General features: G+C 56.3%; 1 protein-coding gene across 3 annotated transcripts in view; it reads right to left on the reverse strand.

The window, feature by feature from the left end:
- Positions 1–21,413, reverse strand: part of KLF8 (KLF transcription factor 8) — an 86,592-nt gene that overhangs the window by 13,540 nt on the left and 51,639 nt on the right. The window contains exon 1 of one of the 3 annotated variants that reach the window (XM_084639520.1): positions 13,173–13,832. The exons of the other annotated variants lie outside the window; for them this stretch is intronic. Coding sequence (XP_084495646.1) covers positions 13,173–13,241 — 69 coding nt within the window. The 5' untranslated portion in view covers positions 13,242–13,832. Of the gene's footprint in view, positions 1–13,172; positions 13,833–21,413 lie in introns of those variants that run through there. 3 annotated transcript variants of the gene reach the window in all.

Raw genomic sequence — 21,413 nt, forward strand, 5'->3', positions numbered from 1 at the left:
AAGCAGTTCAATCAGTAAGTCATCCCTTCAGTGCTGAGTTAGCCACTGGAGTGACTGACACTGACGAGCTAGACTTGGGTTGAGTGCTGCACTGAACACCTCTACATAGCGGCATCTTATGTCGTAAGCATCCAGAAGAGGCTGCCTAGCTTAGTGCTTAGCTATTTGATGAGTAGGACAAGAAAAGGGTGATTTTTCAGTTCCCCACAAGCTGCTCCCTGGAACGCTCTAGGTGTGATTGCCGAGCGCTATTTGGACACCTTCCACTCCCAGTGACCTTCAGCCATCAGCCTGTGGGTTATGTAATGCTGCAGGAGTAAGGCTAGCACGTGTGTGGATTTTGTTTAAAGGGCAGCTCGCGTCAGAGAATCATTCGCTCCTTGAGTCAGATCTGCTTCTGACACAAACAAGTTGCTATTCCTGTTCGCCCGGCAAAGCCAAGACGGCGGCCTGCATTCTAGTCAACCTCGTGTATCATCAACACCATTGCAGCCGATCGCAGCTCCCAGCTCGCCGTACAGCGGAGAAGCTGAGTGGATTTTCTGATCCCAGGCCTGGTGGTTAGAAATGTCATCTCCTGCCATGCCAAGCTGATGGGGAAGCCCCTTGGGAGGACAGGGAGCGACAGAGAGACCCGGGGAGCAGAGACACTGAGTAACATGTCGCTTCTGACTGGAGCATTCGTTGACACCAGCTTGGGGCCAATGTGCAATGCCAACATGCCATGTGCGGGCTAAGGATTGCACTAGGTCATTACAGTGCTGGCTGCCCATGGGTAAGGGTAGCCTGGGAACTGGACTCCAGCTACCCTCTTTAATGAGGGGGATGAAGGATCTTGTGCTATGGGACTCTCCTGAGCCCCACTGGCATGGCACCCAGGTCTACCTGCTTCTGCCCAAGATAGAAAACGGGATGCAAAATTGTAGACACCTCGCTATTGGTCTCTCAAGGGCTGAGCACTCTCAACTCCCACTGGCTTGCATGGCAGGAAGAAACACTCAGCACCTTCCAGGATCAGGCCGCAGAGCCCTGAGGCTCTGGGGCAGCCTGTAAAGAATGCAGGAACATACTGACAGCATTCAAGAAGGAGTGTAACACCATGGATGAGGGCTCCCAGGCCCAGCCACCACATCCGTGGAGTCACACTGCTCCCAGTTCAAGCCAGCAGGGGAGAGGGAGGTGGTATTACTTGCTGGTTGGTGCAGATGAGCTTGGAGTCAGGACTCCTGGGTTCTATCCCTGCCTCAGTCACTGTGTGACTCACTCTGTGCCTCAGTTTCCCCAACATGGGTCAGGTGATACTCAGCTGCCTGTCGGGAGGTGGCATGAGGTTTAATTAACATTTGGGAAATGCTTTGAGGCCCTCGGCTAGAAATGCAGGTAATGTTTCCACAGAGCAATCTAATCCCATGATTCCCTATGCAGTGACATGGAAATACCCGGCACTTCCATTGGAGGAGAGCTCTCCCCATAAGCGCTCATTGACCCGCCCCTCTCCACACTGACACACCCCATCCAGCTTTTACACACATAGTTTACCAAGGCACAGAGGTGTGACTGACCAGCCAAGGTCACACAGTGACTCCAGGGCAGATCTGGGAATACAGTCCGGGCCTTCCCGCTTCCAGCCTGGGCCCTAACCACAGCCCCGCCCCGCCCAAAACAGCAGACATCCCAGAAGCACAGTCCTCAGGACACTTTCCCCTTGATTTCTGATGTGCCGTCTGGTCCTGTTCAGCAAGAGTGGGTCAGGGCGGGGTGAGGGGGGAAGCTTGGCAGAGGGATTACGCTCAGTAAATCCTCTGTATGGATGGACACACTCCCTCCCCAAAGCATGGACAGATTTGGGATAGCAGCAGTAATGTGGGGCACAGATCAAGGCTCCTCCATCCAGCAACTCACTCCCAGCCCTTTGGCAGAGGAAGAAGCAGAGGGAAGCGGGAAAGGGAAACGCTGGGAGGGGGAGGGAGATGGAGATGGAGACAACCCCCGCTCAGCTGGGAGGTGGCACAGAATGGCTTGTCACCGGGACTTGGAGGAGGTGACTCAAGAAGGGGGCACTGAGATTTGATGCCATAGGGAACATTAAATAATTGGTACTAACCCGCCTCCCCCTGAACATCACAATCTATTGGCAGCCTCAGCAGAGGCATGGTGACACCCTGGAGATGGAGCTCCCCTCTAGATCAGGGTGGGCAGGGAGGAGCCGGCATCCCCGAGTCTGTCCCCCTTCTGGGGATACAGAGGCCTCCAGCGCTGGCAGCCGGGGGCCTTTCACCAGCACTGCTGCATTCACTTTTGAAAGAGCAGCCCCTCCCCTTCCCTTTGCCCAGCAATGCCCCCCAACCGAGTGCAGTCTGAACCAGCCCTGACAGTAGCCAGGGGAACGTATTCTCTGCCTGACCCAGGTCAGGTGCTGCAAGTCCAGGTGCTGGAAGCTTGCCCGAAGAGCTGGGTGCCCTGGCTCTGAGCCAGAAAGAGGCTACTGAAGACCAGGGCCTGCTAGTAGATTTCCACGGCTAACATGGTATGATGCTAGCAGAGCCCCAGAAGCATCCTGATCAGGGCATTTCTGTGCCGTGAGTGCGGCTGGCGTGGTTCATCTCATTGCAGGCTGGTACCTGCATTGCTGGGCCTTAAGAATGTGAAAGGTCTCCTAATGAACCTTAGTCCTAACCTGTATCACACCTTACTAGTCCAGTCCTGTGCTTCTTCGCCTAACACTGCTGTTCGCTGCCCCTCAATCCCAACCCACAGCCCCCACTCCCATCTCACCCTGGTTGCCCTGGGCTCCCCGCACACAGCTCTCTGCTGCCCATCAACCAACCCACAGCCCCGCATCTAGGAGTCCTGGGCTCCCCACACCTCGCTCTTTGCTGCTACTTGATCTAGACTTGCTGGTTATGAGTGCAGGTCCAGTCCTGACCCCTACGCAGCTCACTCCAGACCAGCACCACTGCCATTCCACACCCAAGCCCCTGGATCAGAACTGGGGAAGGGGGCCAGCCTGCAGAATGGCTTTGCAGGGACTGTGATGAGGCTACCATGGTGGATCTCATGCAGGACCTCAGCGAGGATGTGAGCCTTGATCTCTGAAGGCAGAAAGCCAGGGCACTGACCCACCACCTCAGACTGTAGTGCAGGTCTCGAGCAAGGGGGAGATGGCTGTGTGTGCACCTTCGGGGCAATGGCGGGCAGGGGGAGTCCTGCATCATACAAACACCAGCCCCACTCCTATGCAGCCAGACCCCTGCCCCACTGGCTCTGGATGCCAGCCCGCCCAGGGCACTGTGCTCCAGTGCAGGGCCTGGGCTGGGGAGAGGCAGCAGATGGAGCTCACGCATGCTGAGCCTCCACTGGGGGATGGGGAGGGAGTGGGAGGGAGAGAAGGAACAAAAAGCACCCCCCAGCACACCCCCAAGGCATGGAACAGGCCTGCGGGTTGCTATGAGAACTAGATCACGGCTGTGCGCCCAGGGAGCAGCTCATATGTCCAAACTCCATGCCCCTGCAGAATGGCCAGAGGTCACTGGGGCAGATCCAACTCTTCCCTCCCAGCCCCGCCAAGCCACCCACCTTTTTGGCCCTGTGGTTACACCTTAGCGCTGCGCGGTGGGGGGGGGGGGGGGATCCCGTCCCCAGCCAAAAGGTTAAAAGACACGGCCAATCACAGCCCAGAGCAGCATGGGTGAAGTAGTGGGGTACTCAGCTGCCCCCTGGCAGCAATCAGGGGGTTCCTGGGTGGACCAAGGTGGAGCTGGGCTCAGAACCCTGGGCTCTATTCTGAGGGTCCCATAAACATTTACTTGTCAGCTTCCAAAGGGGCCCCCCGACAGACCAGGGTTGCCACCCCCTTCTGATCGTTAGCAAGGCAGCCACAGCGGCCCCAGGCTGGGCACACTGGCTTCGAGTACAAGACGAACCAGCTGGGGCCTGCAGCCTGCGCATGGACCAAGAGAGGCGGCTGGGGAGAGCGCTGGGTCGGTTTATTGTCCCTGCAGGCCCAAGAGATGGGCCAGGTGGGGGTCAACCCGCAGCCCCCGAGGAGACGACCCTCATGGAGCTTGCAGAACATTTGCCCATCCCTGGCTGCGAGGGGGTGCTGCTATGAGAGAGGACGAGGGCTCCCGCCCAGGCCAATTGGACTCCTGTGAGGGGGGCACCAGCTGCCCCTCCCACAGGAGATACAAGAGCAGGGGGTGAGCAGCGATATCCCCTCCCTGCTCACTAGGGGGTGCCCATACCTCTCCCCCACAAGATTCAGTGGGGAAGTCAGCACTGCGCTCCTCTGGGGCTGTGAGGGGGCACCACAGCCTGGCTACGTGGCACAGAGATGTCCTCCAGTGGGTCCAGTTGGCAAGAGGGGAATGGGCAGAGGTAGGAGTTCACTATCTAGGCAAAGCTGTGCTGAGCATCTCCTTGGGGGCGCATTCCCTATCGCTTTCCAGGCTGCTGAGGAACACAAGAGAATCCCACCCAGCCCTTGGCCAGCAGGATGGGGACTGGGAAAGGATGCCAGGGATCTGGGAGAGGGTTAACCTCAGGCACATTAACCCTTCAGGCACAGGGGTGAGTTGCACCAGAAGGTGGCTGGGTTGTGAGGGGAGGTCATTGTCCCAGGGAAGAAGAGGTCTGCAGCCAGGAGGCTGGACTGGGAGCCCAGGATGGAGCCGGTTTTACCCCCAGCTTGGCTGAGCACTAGGAAGCAGCAGGGACTCAGTGGCAGCAGAAGTTGGCACCACCTGGCATGGAGCCCAGGAGTGCTGGCGGCTGATGCCCAAGTGGGGGGAGGAGCAGGAGCCTTTGCAGGATGCTTGCAAAAGGCTGCCGGCATGGCTGGGAGAGGCATGGCTGGGGAAGCCAGGGGCTCAGACGCAACCCTCTCCTCAGATCCCAAACAGGGGGTGGGGGCATGCTGGGAGGAGATGGTCAGACTCACACCCTAACCCAGCCCTGACCTCATGTGCATGAATTGCCCTCCCCCAGTCATCTCCGCGCTCCCAGGACCCTCGCCATATAGGCCGCTGCTCTGGATAGGTGCACTGTCCTGGGTGGCTCTGATGTGCTGCCTGGCTGCGGCCCAAGCCCTTGCAGCCAGCCTGGTGACAAAACAAATCCTTCCCTTGGCAGGCAAGCCGAGACAGGCCCAACCCACGGCTGTCACTCCCGGAGCGGAGCCACCCACACAGAGATCCTGTTGAGAGCCTGCCTGGCTGCCTTCCTTCCCCCTCCCCGCTCCCTGTGGCAGCCACCTTAGCCCCACCGGCTATGTGCAGCCCCAGGCTCTGCTCAGGGCGTCAGCCAGGCCAGGGATTAGCTGCGCTCTGCAGGCCCTGCCTGCCCCCCAACAGTTATAGACAGAGCTGGGCTTGAATCCCAGGGGGGTTAGAAGCCTCCCGGTGCAAGCCACCCACCCCACAGTCTACAGCCTGGCTGATCCACCCACAGAGCCCTTCTCCACCACAGCCCATCCGACACCCCTTGAGATTTATGGCCTCCTTCAGCCATCCCTCTGCTTCCCTTCCCATCTGTTTTCCACACCCAGGCCCCTCCAGCCAGGCAGAGCACAGATTTCTCTTTGATCCAGGCCCCCCACCTATCCCCAAGCCTTTTATCTCCTGGCCAGCCCTGCCTCTCCTGTCAGTCCCACTCTGTGCAGTGCAGGTGTCTCTGACAAAACCATCCACGACAGTTGCTGTCAGGCCTTTTGCTTCACACCCTTCTCCAAAACCAGACACCAAGGCAGGATTCCACAGAGCACCCCCTGTCCCCTCCCTGTTAACTCCTTCCTGCCCACGCTGCTCTGCACATCACTGAGCAACCTGCCCCATGCTGCTCTCTGCCCCCTCTACCGCCAGAGGCTCAGTGCATCACCCCCACCAGCCTCCAAGCTAAAGAGAACAGGGGCTGGGTCCAAGAGTGGAAGCAAGCTGTTATGGTCAATCAGGCATTACTGCTCTGGGCCACCAGGGACAGCACATGGCCAATGCAGGCCAACTCTCAGTGGGAACAGCAAGGGGCCACCATTGAAAGGATCCAGAGACGCCCCCAATGATTTGGGCCTGCAGAGCCAGGCTGGAAGTCTCACAAGCCCAGCCTGTCTTGTGGTATTTCTGCATGGTCAGGGGCTGGGAGGAAGCAGCATGAAATATACAAAGAGTAGTGGGGACAAGGGGTGTGTGTGTGAGGATTTACGGATTGAGTCTTGGGCAAAAACGGGCAGAGGCAGGCTGGTTCTGTTCGACCCAGGCAGAATCTAAGCACAGAGGAAACCTACCTACGCCAAAGGAAGTTGGCAGGAGCAGAGCCTTTCAAGGCCCCGTACGCATGAGCTGTTAACGCTTAGGAAGCTTACTTAACACAAACATATGTGGATAGGATTTTGTGAGTTTCAGTTCTAAGGGTATTTCTTTCCCCTTGAGCAGTGAGTGAATTTAAAAATTCCCTGGCTGGGATTCCAAATATCGAAGCTTTGGGCTACGGTCAGAGGGAAACAGACTGGAGACGAAACGTGAAACTGACCAGCCCTGTTCCAAAGTGCCTGATGGGTTGAAATTGAAGCCAGCTGCCTCAGCCATTAAAAGGAAATCCATGGTTAAAGCTATTTTGTTACAAATCATCTAATCTGTTAGCAGGAATACCAGGAGCATAGGAAGCACCAGACTGGATCAGACCAGTGAGTCCACCCAGCCCCGTATCCTGTCTCTGACAGGTTTCAGAGTAGCAGCTGTGTTAGTCTGTATTTGCAAAAAGAACGGGAGTACTTGTGGCACCTTAGAGACTAACAAAGGTATTTGAGCATAAGCTTTTGTGAGCTGCAGCTCACTTCATCGGACGCATTCCAATGGATGCTTCAGAGAGATGTGCAAGATACCCCCACAAGAGACAGTTATGGGAGAACATGCCCCTACATGATATTTCCTCCCAGCCCCCAAGGTTATGCTTTGAAGCAGGAGGGTTCAGACCCCACTTTGGAGTTTATTGAAGGAAGATTTTTTTATTTTTTTTTAAACCACATACCTTAAGAAGGGGAAGAAAAAAAGAAAAAAAAAAGGAGTGAGGGCCCCAACCGGCTACCACTTGAGTCAACAGGAGATTGGGCACGGATGTCAAAGGAAGCTGAATTGAGCCCCCAAAAGAGCATGTGCTCTCCAGTTAAGGCAGAGCTATTCACTGCCTCATGGTGCACAGATCCCTGTGGGGATTAAGGGATGTTCAAGAACCAAGATATGCTGGTTTGGCATTTCCTTGTAATCACCTGGAAATCCAGCCAGAATGGCTGTGCATGCATAGCCGGGGAACAGCAGCCTTTGTCAGCTAGCTCTGAAATCATTAGCCACGAGCACCATCCCCTCCTGCGGCTCAGCGCAGCAGGAGAGGGGTTAGACAGGAAGTTGCCATGGGCTACAAGGAGCTGTAGCTTTCAACCAGTAAGTGGGATGCATGTGCCAGAGATCATCAGTCTTTAACCACTAGGGGACTCCAAAGCAGCATAGGAATCCTGCAGCCCTCCCCTGGGGGCCTCTGATTTAGGAATACCATTCCCTGGTTATTGACCCAAATTGCCAGGCTGTGTTTGGTGCAGTCAGAACTGCCTGAGTGTGTGTCATAGTCCCTATATATTATCAGCAAAAGGAGATTCTCCATGAGCTCAACGGGTAGTAGTCTGTGCTGTTGGAGCATCACAGTTGCTACCAATTAGTCACAGCATGTGGCCCTGGGAGGCTGTGGAACAGAACTATGAATTCCTAGACAACACAGGCTTATTATAACAGTCCTCTGCCCGCTACTGAGCAAGCTGTGTCCCCACAGCCCCAGAAATGGAGGATTGGGAACCTGTCCTCGAGCCCCAGGTTAGGAACCCAGCAGGCTCCTTTGAAGGAGGTGACCTCCAGGAGTAACTACAAACCTGCCTCAACCTCCCCGGGACAGTGTGAACGGGGAGCCCAATGCCCCTCAAATGAGTGAGAGGGGGAGCTGCTTTTAATGTTCGATCAGAGTCGCAAATGAACAGCAACAGACCCCAGACCCGCTCCCTCATGGAGAAGCCGGGAGGTACAGAGGGGGGCGATGCAAAGGGCTGCCAGCCAGGCTTGTGTCCTGCGAGCAGGAGTTCACCCGGCAAGAAGAGGGTCTGGAAATCCCTGTGTGGTCAACACCATGCCATCCTGCTGAAGTGCTGCCTCAGTGCATTGCCATGTGGCCCTGTGATTCCAGGGGGCCGGGCTCCAGCTGTCCCTTTCAGCAGTGCCTCACAGCGCACTATATCATGCAGCAGCCAACAAACATTCGGAGCACAGACGCTTAGTGTGGACAAAGCCAACAGAGCACATTGATCCCACGGGCAAGATACAGAGACCCCATAGAAAACCCATCTAGAAGGGTCCCCACAAGACGTGCTACAACAGTTGGTAGCAAACTAGCAGCCCAGTCCAGCCTTCCAACCAGCTTCAGTGACCTTACCGTGGGGCTAACTGTCACCCCAGCTTCCAAGATGGGCAATGGGGCCTCACAGCAAGGAGATCCCAGACTCCCAGCACCAAGGGTCAAAGGTCATGGGGACCAAGCGAAGGGTTGCATTCAGAAGTGGCTCCAAAGGAGGAAACATTGCGAGCGCTCTCAGATCCCAGGGATCAGCAGAGATGGAGATGCCAGGAAACTACAAGCCAAGATACAGCAAAGCTCTTTATATTGGAGGCTAACAGCACTGGGAGGACCAGCATTTCACACCAAAGTATTCCACAGGCTTGGCATAAACACACCACAGCTCCTGAGCATCAACACGGGGCTTGAAATCCAGTCTGCAGAACCCTAGCAGCGTATTTATAACACGCTCATTGCTGGGGTATCCGAGCTCAGCCCAGGTGAGAGTTTCCTAGCTCGTTCTCGCTATTTCCTCAGGGACACAGGAGGCGGATCCATGCACAGCAGAGAAGACTACACCAGACCTGACACAGAGCCAAACCTACTGTCCCACACCCATGCACTTCAAAGCCCTGGCTCCTTCCTAAAGCAAGAGATGAGGCCCATGGAATGGAATTGTCTCTCCAGTCTGCTTCAGCATCACCTTTCTCCTCCCTCACAAACCCCCACACACAGACAGCACCAAGCAGGAAAAAACAAACAAACATACTGCACCCCAAAAGACCCTATCAGACATAGGATTCGCACCGCCTGCAACAGCCTCATTCCCCACGTTCCCTCTCGCTGGTATCCAGCAGAGATTCAGGAATCACACTCAAAGCCACAGAAGCTTACATTTCTATAGTGCTCATCCCCAAGGGCCCTTCCACACAGAGATGCAGCCACCACTGGAGTGAAACGTGGCCACTGTTCAACAGCAACATTCCACAAGAGTTCAGGACAGGAAGTGCCAGAACAGAGCGCGTCAGATCATCCAGTCTGACCCACTGTATATCACGTCAAGCCCAACACCCAGAATTCAGCCGAAGTACTGCAGCCCATGGGCAGAAAACAGGAGGGACCAATGTGCACCAATGCCAAGGCCCCTGCAATGGCAGGGAGTTAAGTAAAACCTACCCAGATGATCCTAGCAATTACCCTACAATCCCATATCCAATTGAAACTGCAGGGGAAATGTAGGGAGACACTATGTAGCTATGGTTAGCAAAACTGGAATAAATCCCCATATTAGGGTTAGTATGATGGGATTTGTAACTCTGGGGTTGGACTGACCATCCCAGTATCTCTGCCAAGTTTTCATCTGATGTTCCAGAATTTCAGTTTGCACAAAAGTAAGGCCTTGTCTAGACAGCAAAGGCTGCACTGATTAATCAAGTTTCAGAGTAGCACCCGTGTTAGTCTGTATTCGCAAAAAGAAAAGGAGTACTTGTGGCATCTTAGAGACTAACCAATTTATTTGAGCATAAGCTTTCATGAGCTATAGCTCACTTCATCGGATGCATAAAGTGGAAAAAGCAGTGAGGATGTTTTATACACACAGACCATGAAAAAATGGCTTTTACCAGCAGGAGAGTGGGGTGGGGGGTTTGAAGTGATAAACACCCATTTTTTCATGGACTGTGTGTATAAAACATCCTCACTGCTTTTTCCACTTTATGCATCCGATGAAGTGAGCTGTAGCTCACAAAAGCTTATGCTCAAATAAATTGGTTAATCTCTAAGGTGCCACAAGTACTCCTTTTGATTAATCAAGTGTAGCCTAACCATGGCATCCGCCTAATGTGGGCACAGTTCAATCAGTTTACACCTGGTTTGAGTCGAGTTAGCACAGGCCTGGTCTACACTAGAAAATTGGGTGGGCACAACTACATCACTCAGGAGTGTGTAAAATCCACACCACAGTTACCCCAGTGTAGACAGCACTAGGCCACCGCCATCTTTCCTGCTGGGAGTGTCTACAGCAGCGCAGTGGTTTAAGTGTGGACATGCCCTATGTCTGCTGAGAGCCTGATACAATAGCTCTGAGAGCTGTGAACTGCCCCATTCCCCTCAATGGCCTTGGAATTCGGAGGGCCCAGGAATGATCATTTAAAGGGCAGCACTGTTAGCTACAGAGGAAGCTTCTCCGTCCTCAAGCCCTGAAGCTTCCTGCTAGTTCTTAGTAGCTCAGCCAAAGACACTTGAGGGGTCCCGGATCAGCTGAATTCAGAGCCCCAAGATCCCTATGGATTTCTTTGTCTGGTTTTCCTTGACTCAGCCATAACCAGATTTGCAGAGGACACCACAAGTGGAGGGGGAAGTGCATATGGGAACCTGGAGAGATTGGAACAGCAGGAGTTGCAGGCAACATGGGGAGATTTGGTTACTAATGAATGCAAAGCTCCCGGCCCCCAGAGAAGAGATGAACACAAAGGGGGGGCAGGGAGAAACGTATCCAAACAGCTGCACCCACTGCTTTAAGGCGAGTTTATTTTCCATCCTGTCCTCTTAGCACTGTCCTGACATTGCCTTTCCATGTAATCAGGTGCTGGCCAAGTTCTGGTGGAGAAGCTGTGGAGGCCACATTGGGATGACATTCAGCATTAGGAGTAGCTCCGAGACTGCAAAGGGCTCAGGATTCTGCCTTGGGGAACAACTTTGCACTGACCAACCATTCGGCTCCACAGCAGGCTCAGCTTTCCTGGCGATCGCCAGGTGATAAACTGGGGAGAGGGCATGGGAAAGGCCTGGCAGGCTTTCAGTGACAACGCTGGAGCCTTGAGCCCTCCATGTCTCCCCAGCACACAGACAGTTCAGCCTTCCCATATACCAACCCTGGCTGAAGTTCTGACCTAGAGAGACAGCACTGCCCCAGGGGCAGGCAGAATTCCACCTGCAGCCACCTGGGCTCCACCACTGCTGCCAGCTGGGAACACCTGGCCCCATTTCCCACCAGCTGGTGATGGATCTCCATCCCTCCTAACCAGAACAGGACAAACTCTAGTGACCATGGGGAGAGAGACCCCAGTCCCATCCTGGACCAAATCATAGCCAAGGACACACTTTCTTTGGGACTCAAAGCAGCTGGGGATGGCTTCTGGGGGAGCTGGGGACTCAGTGGGGAGCCCAGAAGGGCTCTGGTGCGGAGGAGAGATCTGAAGTCGGAAGACTTCACACATGGCCAGTCCCAGAGGGGCACCCCAGATCATCCCACTCGCCTTGTCCTCATCCTCAATGATCTCACAAGTGAGAACAGACGGGACATAACAGCCCAGCATTGCTTGTGTATCCTCCCAGTGGGGCCCTTCCCAGGGCTCCCCAGACTGGCCTGTCTAGCTGGGGGGCAGCACGGAGAAGGACTTCTTGGGAGCAGTTAGAGGCATCACTCAGGAGAAAGAAACACTCTTTTATCCCCTCCTTCCCAAGGGCTTTAGCAGCAGGGAGGTCCCTGACTCTTTCTACACCAGGGGCAACCAACATGCAGCCCCGCAGGCTAGATCCAGCCCTCATGAAGTATTGGTGTGGCCCGCATGACGCATATTCAGGCTGTGCAGAATTGTGGCATTCATTTAAAGTATGTTTCTAGCCCTCCTGGCTGCAGAAATAAAATGGGGCCCACATGTAAAGTAAAGGCACAAGGTCTGCCTGAGTCTGCAGACAGCCTTAAACAATAACTCCAAGGGGTGAACAGCCCTGCCCTACTAATCTCACTGGGGTGTCATCTTTAAGGCCTAATGACAACACTTCTATATTAATATTCACTATTCCACTGCCAGATGGAACAGAAAATGGGGGTGGGGGGAATGGTGCCCTCCAGAGGTGGGAGCTGGAAGCTGCTGCAGGGAAGAAAATGCAGAGGGGAAAACAGAGGAGAGGGCAAGGGAAAGGAAAAGAGACAAAGGGGCACTGGCAGCACCCTGAGGGGGAGCAGATCCCCCACTGCATGATGTTGAATGCAACAATAACCACGTGAGGCAAACCTCCCATCCACACTGGGGGACCCCCGCAGAGGGAGGTGTGTGCATATCCTGGACCATAACAAAACCTGGAATACAGCCCAAACACCCCTTCTCCCCGCCAGTCCTCCCTCCTGCTGCTGCCACCCAGTGTCGGCTGAGGGCATCAGGCTCTTAAAGAGCAGGGGAGGCGAGTGGGTGCGGCACACCTTCCTCCTCCTCCTCCCCTCCTTAAAGGGGCAGTGCACACGCCACAAATTGTTCTCCCATCTGCTCCTTAAAGGTCCCCCATGTCCCAGCCCCCTCTTAAAGGGGCAGTGCACCCTGCTGCCTCTGGCCTTGCAGCCCGCTGGAGCTCTTTCTGCTTTGGCCTCCCATGCACCGGCTTTGGGGGAGGAGACAGGCACACACCCATCCCCCTCTCTGCACACACCCGCCCGCCCTCGGAGTCCAAAGGGGACCGGGGACTCAGAGCCCTCCAGGGCTGAGCAACCATCCCATGGCTTTAAGGCCCAGTGGGTGCCCCCTCCTCTCCAGGGCTGCTATGGCAGAGTGGGGGAGGGGGAACTGGGGCCATGCCCAGGACTGGTGCATGTGTGAATTGGGGGGTGAGAACGGCTGTTAAAAAGGAGAAGGGCAGGATCAGGGATGTACCCCGTGAGGGCTTGGGGAGATATCCTGACCCCCCCAGAAAGTAGCTCGCCTACTCCATGCAGCCCTGGAGTACAAGAGTGGAAAATGCCACCCCAGCATTGCAGCCTGCCCCAAGGGGAGCATCCCAGCTCCCCACCAGAGAAGCAGCCAGCCACTTACCGCCCAGCCGGCACGCGGTGGGCTCCTCCGGTACTGCACGGCGCTCATGCTGTCTGCGGGGAGGATCATGCTCCTGAGCCGGGCTCCGAACAGCTGCCCCTCACCACGCGCGAGGTCTGCACGACGCTCCTATTCCTGGCGGCCGGGAGCAGGCAAAGGAGGTGGGATACCAGCCCGTGTGGGTGCAGTCGGGGTCCCCCTGCAAAACCCAGGGCTCTGCGGGCTGGCGGTCAGGGTGGGTCCACCGTTCTCCCTCACCTCCTCCGGCCTGTACACCTGGCAACTTAGCACGCTATCGAGGTCCCTAGATCCTCAGCCAAGTTTCTTCCCCACACGCCTCTCGGGTGAACAGAAGAACGCGGAAGGGGAATTAAAAAAGAACAAAACAAAAAAGGGAGAGATGTGGCCAATGGCGGCACCTTATTATTGATATACGTTCACGTCGGGGTCTGCACAGGCCCAAGCCTTCAGCCTTCCATGGAGATGCACAACCGCGAAGCAGTCAGAGAGCTCTGCTCCTCCACAGAGGAGTCTCTCTCTGAATAAAGAGCTGCCTGCTGCTGGTGTGTCTAGCCTGCCAGCCCTGGGCTGTGAGGTGTGAATAGTCTGACAGCTCCACCCTGGCCTGACCCTGGGTGGAGCTCCTTAAAAGGGACGGGCTGCAGAGAGGGGAGGGAAGGGAGGGGCTGAGTGCCAAGCCAAGCCTGCGGCTGCCGGCTCCTCCCCTGCCGCCAAAGCGTGCCAGTTCGCCTGTCCCCAGGTGGGGACGCCTCGCCGGGCAGCGTTCGGCTCCTTCCCCCAGCCTCCATCCCTTGGCACCCACGCAGAAGCCGCAGCAAAGTGGGTCGTTGCGCCAGCGAGCGCCCGGCGCTTTGGAAGCCAGGAAGGGGCAGGCAGGGAAAGGCAGCCTGACAACTGGTTGCAATATTTAGACACAATGCTCGCCATGGCAACGGCGAGCACACGAGATCCAGCAAGGACGGGGAGGTCACGGTGTGCTCCCCGCAAGGGGACAGACGGGGGAGGGGACTGACGGGGGGGCTAATCAGAGGCTCCCCTTAAAAGAGATAGATCTGGGCTGCACGCTCTCCCGCAGGGAAGGGAAGGAACCTGTAGGTCTGCAGCCTCCCCTCCCAGCAGAAAGGCAGCCCAATGCACGTCTGGCTAGGAGATTCCTGATAGGGCTTGTGCTAAGGGGGGGGGTAGTGGCCTGTGACACCCCCCAAACCTCCCTTCCAGCCACATGCAGGACATGCACACCAGGCCTGAACAGGGCAAGAGAGAGATTCACACATGCGCACTCTCCCCTTTAACTGTGCCCTGGGTAAGACCCCAAAAGGCAGGACCCTTCAGGGCTCCTTGTGGGATGGGGTGATGAGGGAACTCCCCCCAGTCCACCCTTCCCTGAAGTCTGGGGCAAGGGAGAGGGCCCAATAGCAGACATCACTGAGCCAGCACCATTTCTAATGGACTTACACCAAGGAAGCTTCTAAGAGGCAGGACTGCAGTGTGTCTTAAAATCAAACAGCTGGGGCTGCCGGCCTCAGCGGAGCAGACAGCTTATGCCAACCCGTTGGGCATGCAGCCTGCCTCCCACCCGAGAGTCAGCTGCCCCAGGCTACTGCCCAGACCACCCAAATCAGCCAGATTTTCGGGCCTGCCCATGCTGCAAGCACAACAGCGTTTCAGCAGCCAGCTGGCAACGCTCCTTCGACCCAACTGTGACACGCACCACTTGAGAGAGCTCCTTCTGCCTGGCACCCATGGCTGAGCTGTGCGGACAACAGGGCATGCTGGGAAAGTCTGGGCCGCTCTCTCCCCACGCCCGCAGAGCACCCCTGGGGTGCCTAGTGCACACAGCAGGGAGGGAGGAAGAGCCGAGCTGCTGGCACAGGTACCCGTTAGAGGGTTCTGTCCCCAGCACAAATGGACAGTGGGCCAAGCTGGAAGCCAAGGACACGCCAAGCTGAGGCAGCTGACAAGGGGGATAAGGGATTGGTTGGAAACTGGGACAGCAAGTACGTGTGTGGACACAAGCTACATCTGGAAGTGATCACACCCCAAAACAGATACAAGCTCGGAAGCTGTAGAAAAGACAATGCCCCCCCCCGCCCCACACACCTCCCTAGGCCGAACGCTCCTGAGACACCCCACTGCACCTAACTACAACCCCCTCAATGCACTGACGCACCCCCACCCCACCACTCTGAACTCTCGACTCCCCATTCCACCTACTTGCAATGCCCTCTTTGCACTGACACCCCCACTACACCCCCACAACAGCACCATTCTGAACCCCCAACACCAATACCCCCCCACTCCACTGACACACCCCCTACAACAGCACCACACTGAACCCGCCGAGACACCCCATTGCATCTCCCTACAGACCCCCCACTGCACCGACACCCCGCCTACCACAGCACCATGCTAAACCCCCGACACCCCATTGCACCTCCCTTCAACATCCCGCATTGCACTGACCCACCCCCTACACCTACCCCCATGCTGATATTCCCCTGGCACTTCACTGCACTTCTATTCCACATTCTCTCACTGCACCTGTGTAAGGGGACTGTTGCCCCCTTACTAACATTCAGTGGGGGTGTTTTAGTTGCTAGCTCCCACTACTAAAAAGGGGGAAGGGTCGATGGGGAATCAGGACCCTGAGACTGACAGCCCCCAGGAACAATGGCCCCCAGGAACAATGGGGAGAGGCCAAAGCTCCAGGTCAGCCTGAATGACAGGGTGGGCAGGCTAATCAGGGAGTCAGGAGGCCAGGGAGGCCCCGTCCTCCATGTGAGCTGGATTTGCCTGGGTCAGACAGAGTGGGGCTGAGCCAAGGAGAAAGCAGAGGCCCAAGCTAAGCTGGGGAGCAGAGCTGTGCCAGATCCAGAGGGACCAGAAAAGCAGCCCAGAGAGAGCAGACTCTGTCCTAGGAGCAGAGCTGCAGCAACCAGAGCCAGAGGGGCAAAAAAAGCAGCCCAGGAAGCAGGTCAGTGCTGGGAGCAGAGTGACAGAAGCAGCCTGCAGAGCAGACCTGTCCTGGGAGCAGAGCTGCAGCAACCAGAGCCAGAGGGGCCAAAGAAGCAGCCCAGGGAGCTGGAGGCAGAGCAGCAGCCGCAGTGCAGAGACAGAGTGGGGCAGCTGGGGCTGGAGCAGTCCAGAGCTGGGTGCGGTGAGCAGCTGGGGAGAGCGAGGGGGACCCTGGGCAGCAGGCCCAGCACAGGGAGACGCCTCAGCCACGAGGCTCTGCAGGCCAGGCTTGGATCGTAACCTCGACAGGGCGGGGTGACACTGGGAAGAAGGGTCCTACCACTTAGAGCCTGAGAGCACGTGACCACCACCAGAGCAAGTGTCCAACCCACAGCATCCCTGCAGCACAGCCAGGGCCTGAGAAGGTGGCCTGGGAATTACAAGGAACAGACTGTGAAGTGCCCTGACATTGCAGAGACACTGTTTGTGATGTTCCCTGCCACAGAGCGGGTTGATGTGTTTCCTTTAGCCTTTCTCATTATTCCTTATTCTTTTTAAAATTAATTGTTGATTAAATAACTTGCATTTGCTTTAACTTGTATGTAATGGTCAGTGGGTCAGAGAAGTGCCCAGTGCAGAGAGAGTACCCCGGAGTGGGGACACCCTAGGTGTCCTAGGTGACCACAGCAGGGTTGGGGGTCAAGCCCCCCAGGAATCCTGGGCCCAGCCTTGTCGGGGTTACGAGGACTCTTCCAGGCAGGAGAGTGGAAGGGGAGTCCTCAAGGGCAGGGAGGCCACTGGGTAAAGGAAGTGGGAGCAAGGACTCAGATCCTTTCGCTAGCCCACTTCACCAGGGTAGTGCCGAAGCCAGGAAAGTTCCCCACAATAGCGGGACTATTCCCCCGCTTATCACCTGCATACACCGACCTCTCCCCAAAGCACATACCCTCATAACGCTCCCACCCTGCTCCACCCCCACTCTCCGAGGCTCCAGCGCCCCCGCTGCTACCTAGTTTTAACCCCGGCCATGCCACCCTGGCCAGAGGCCGGCTCAGGTACTTGGTTCCAAAGGCAGCATCTGCCCCTCCCGCAGGGCTGAGAGAGGCAGTTGGGGCTGGTAGGCAAGGGTTAAACCAAGCGTGGCCTAACGCAGAGCAGCTGAGAGGTGTGGAGCCAGACACGGCACTGGGGGGCCCTGGCTGCTGCTGCTGACAGGGCTATTTCTCCAGCCCAGGCTAGCTCCAGCCTAGCCCTGCCCTGGCTGTGGGGTGGGAGAGGCAGGGGAACGAAAGGCCTCCCTGACTCCACCCTCCCTGCTCCCAAGCTGAACAAACAAAACCCTCTGGAGCTCCAGCTGGGCAGGAGGCTTGGGGTGGGGGAAGGCAGAATAGAGAGGAGCCTGTGTTCCCCCGGCACCGCTATTCACCCACGTCACCAGGGCTGGCGCAGCGGCTCCAGCCTGGAACGCCACCGCAGCCCCGGCAGCCGCCTCCTGCGGAACCAGGCACCACTGGGCTGGGCCAGGGCCGCACTGGGCCCACAAAAGGCACAGCACGGGGCTGGAGCTATGCGATTGGCAACGGCTGCAGCAGTATCCAAACCAGCCTTATGGTCCTGGCCTCCCCGATCCAGGGCCAGGCTGCTGAAGGGCGAAGGGCCAGCTGAGAAGCCTGGGGCCTTTGGAAGCAGCGGGTTTGGTTGGGGGCCCATCTCTAGTGACAAAGAGAAATAAATCCCATAGCTGCTGACATGAGAGGTTGGGGGGGGGGGAAAGGGGGGCTGAAGCTCCATTCCTTGCTTATTCTGCCAGCTGGGCAACTAGGGCTCCAATAGAGAGGCCACACAACACACCTCTGTCTGCTTCTCTTGGCAGACAGCCAGGGCCAGCCATATGGGGAGTAGAAGCGGGCAGTCTCAGGAGGCATTGAGCTGCGAGGGATAAAATCAGATCCAAGGATGCAGTGGGCACCACCTCCCACTGACAGGTCACTCTGTTCCCTTGTGATCCCTTTAACTACAAAATGCTGGCCCATGTGGCAATGCCCATTCCCAAACCAACGACCGCTCCATGTCACCAGCCCGCTGCCATGCGCTCCCGGGGACGACGCTTAGCGATGGCTCCGCCCTGGAGGTGAAACCTTCTAGAGCAGGCGACTTGAACGGGCAAAGACAGCATCGCCATGCAGACAGTGCCACCCCAGGTTACCAGGCAACCAATGACATCATTCCACCAATGCCAAGAGCACCAATTGCCTCCGAGGCCAGCACAATGACTGCATTCTGTCCTCAGACGTATTTCGGATCTATTTCAATGTCTTGCCAGCCGAGCTGGCAGGGAGAAACTGGTTCGGGCAGCAACCCCACCTCCTGTACCATGGCGAGGCTGGGCTAAGGGGGAATTCCAAAGCTTCTGATGGGTGTGTGAAAATCCCCACTCCAAATTCTACTCCTGGAACCCTGCACTCGAGACTCACTGGGTGCCCCTATCCACCAGCCCTGATGGCCAAGGCAGCCAAGTAGGTCAGTGGTCATCATGGACCAGGGCTCTCATCAGACTGCCCCAAAGTCCTACTGTCCACAGGCTGCCACGGGAGAGCCCTGAAAAGGGCTGGGAGACCTTGGCCACTTGAGGCTTTAGACACGTGATCATCTCCATGATTTTGGGGGGCACTAGGAACCCAACCCAAAGGCTGGGAGCTGCCTCGACATGCAGGGAAAGCAGATTTGCTCTGGTTTATGTAGGATCAGGCTATTTAGATCACGGATGCCTCCTTCCCTCAGCCACAGGTAAGCGGACTGATCCTAGATTGAAAGCTATCCAGTTTCCTAAAGACAAAAAGCCTTGAAGTGGCTCAGCTGAGTTTAGGTCAGGCACAGCTACCATGAGCCATCTATGCCCCAGCACTTTCCCATGATTGGGCCCACTTCATTCCTGCAAGAGCCCATCAGAGTCCCTGGAGAGACACAGGGGAGGGAATTCACCTGCACACAAACAGAGCCCTTCTGAGGGTCTCCAGACTAATCATGAGGGAACTCCTAGCATGCCCGTAGCCCCACCCTCTTCCCCAGCAAATGGGTGCGGTCAGCTTCTCTGCTCTGCAGAGCTCCCATCCCTCCTTGAATGGGCACTCTCTGACCCCGTCCCGCCCCGTAAATGGGTGTGGGCACATTGAAAGCTCTAGGCATGTCCTCATCCACACCTGCGACTGAGCGTATTCCCCTCCCTGCCCTACCCTCCTGGGAATGGACACAGGCACATCTCACAGGCAACCACAAGTGGAGCTCATTTCCTACACACCATTCCCTCCCCCACAACCGCAAGCAAGGGGCGCAAGACCAGACTATGCTGAGATGAAGAGTCACTGACACCAGCTGCCGTGACCCTTAAACAGCCCACACCCAAGGAAGGGCTTGGGGCCGAATCCCTGTCCTGCATTATAGTCTTGGCCCATGAAGTGCTGACATGTCTGTGGCTGGGGTTCCCTGCCAGGTCGAGGCTGCTTCATCTACGTCTCCTGCAGGAGCCCCAAACACATCCAAGAGGGGCTTAAGGCTACAGAGCGGGATCCCCAGCAAACTCTCCTGCCATCTTAGCCCTAACCCATTGCTGAAGTGGGGCCATCAGCCGAGTAACTGGCATCCTGCAGCTACTGCTATCCCAGCACTGTGCCCTTACACAGCTCTGCTCCTGGCCCTCACTCCTGACCTGCACCCTCCCTGCTATCTCAGCTCTGGGGAGCCACAGCTCGAACCACAAGCTGCAATGCATCCCACTCAGGCTGGGAAATATGCCTGGACATGCACTGAGAGCCACGGAGTGGCATGTTTTAAATAAATCGGAGTAAGTAAATACTCCTGTGCAGAGACTAAAATCACATCAATCAATAGGAAACACCCCAAGGGAGTCTGATCCTATAACAGCTGGCCCATTAAGACATCATCTTGACGGGCTCCATATCACTCTTAATAAAGAAGCAGAATCACTGGGGTTCTAACCCCAGGCCCTCCCCATGTCTCAGCTTCCCTCATCTGTAAAATGGGACAGTGACACTTGTGGACCCTTCCTTAGCAACGTGCTTTGAGACCCTCATATGGCTGGGACCCTCGGAGCACATCATCAGGGTAACTTCCCCTCCGACATGTGTTCTCAGGCTGTAGTGAAGCTTCCCAGGACTGCAGCTCGCCCAGCAGGAAGCTCTAGCAGAGATAGGGCATCCGTGCTCTTACCACCACGCCAATTGCTGGCAGTGGATCTAAGGGTAAAGATGCCTGGGCCTCGTCTGTGCTGGGCCGAGTGCTCCCCAAGGACTCTGGCATGGAGCAGGCTTGTGTGAACTTTCCAATATCTGCTCTGCCCAAGCAGAGGTCCTCCCACCCCTCTGCAGCAGCATCTCCCACTGTACAGAGCAGGGCACATTCCAGTTGCTCTCTTGCCCCTCCACACAGCGGGGGAGGGGGACGGGCCCTGGCAGCAGGAGCTCCCCACCCTCACCTTTGCTTGAGGTCAGTGGCCAATTTCCATCCTGCTCCCGCTGAGCCACAGGCACACCCACTTCCTGCACCCCCCCAGCCCCAGCCAATCCGCTCCTTGCCAAGCCCCATCCCTCCTGGTCTCCTGTCCCCTAGGCGGGGGTAGGGGTGGGGAGAGCGCTGAAAGGGATGAAAGCACATTCCTCTTTTGGGGGAGGTTCATTAGCTTCATGCTGGGCTTTGTGTGCCCGTCTATGGGGACTAAAGGGAGGAGGCCTGGTCACTTAATGAGGGGAGCCTATAACATCCATACATCCCACCAGCCAGGCAAAGGGCCTTTGTGGGGAATCCTCCCTGAGGCTGTGTTCATTAGTGTTACAAACAGCTTTCCAAGGCAGCCATGCCTGCATGCACTCCTCATCTACAGCGGCATCAGGGATCCCCTGCTCACCTGCCGCTAGCCCAGGAGCCCAAATGGCATCAAACCCATACAAAGGGCCTAAGCTAGAGTAGTGGTTTTAGATCAGGGGTAGTCAATTATTTTTTGTCAAGGTCCAGACTCCAGAGAAAACAATAACAATATAGAAATAATGATAGTAAGTAGTAAATAGATTTCAGGGTACGTTCAAAAGCATCTGGCAGTCTGGATTTAGCCAGCAGTCTGCCTGTTGATGACCCCACTTTTAGATCCAGTTTAGCCCCCTACTTCATGATGCGTACGGCATCCTTAGCTGGTGGCGCCATGTTTAGAACTCTCTTTCTAGGCCAGCGCACACAGTCCTAATCCAGCCCATC

Source organism: Lepidochelys olivacea (assembly GCF_965140295.1).
Source record: "Lepidochelys olivacea isolate rLepOli2 genome assembly, chromosome: 9".
In the NCBI taxonomy this organism is placed as follows: domain Eukaryota; kingdom Metazoa; phylum Chordata; order Testudines; family Cheloniidae; genus Lepidochelys; species Lepidochelys olivacea.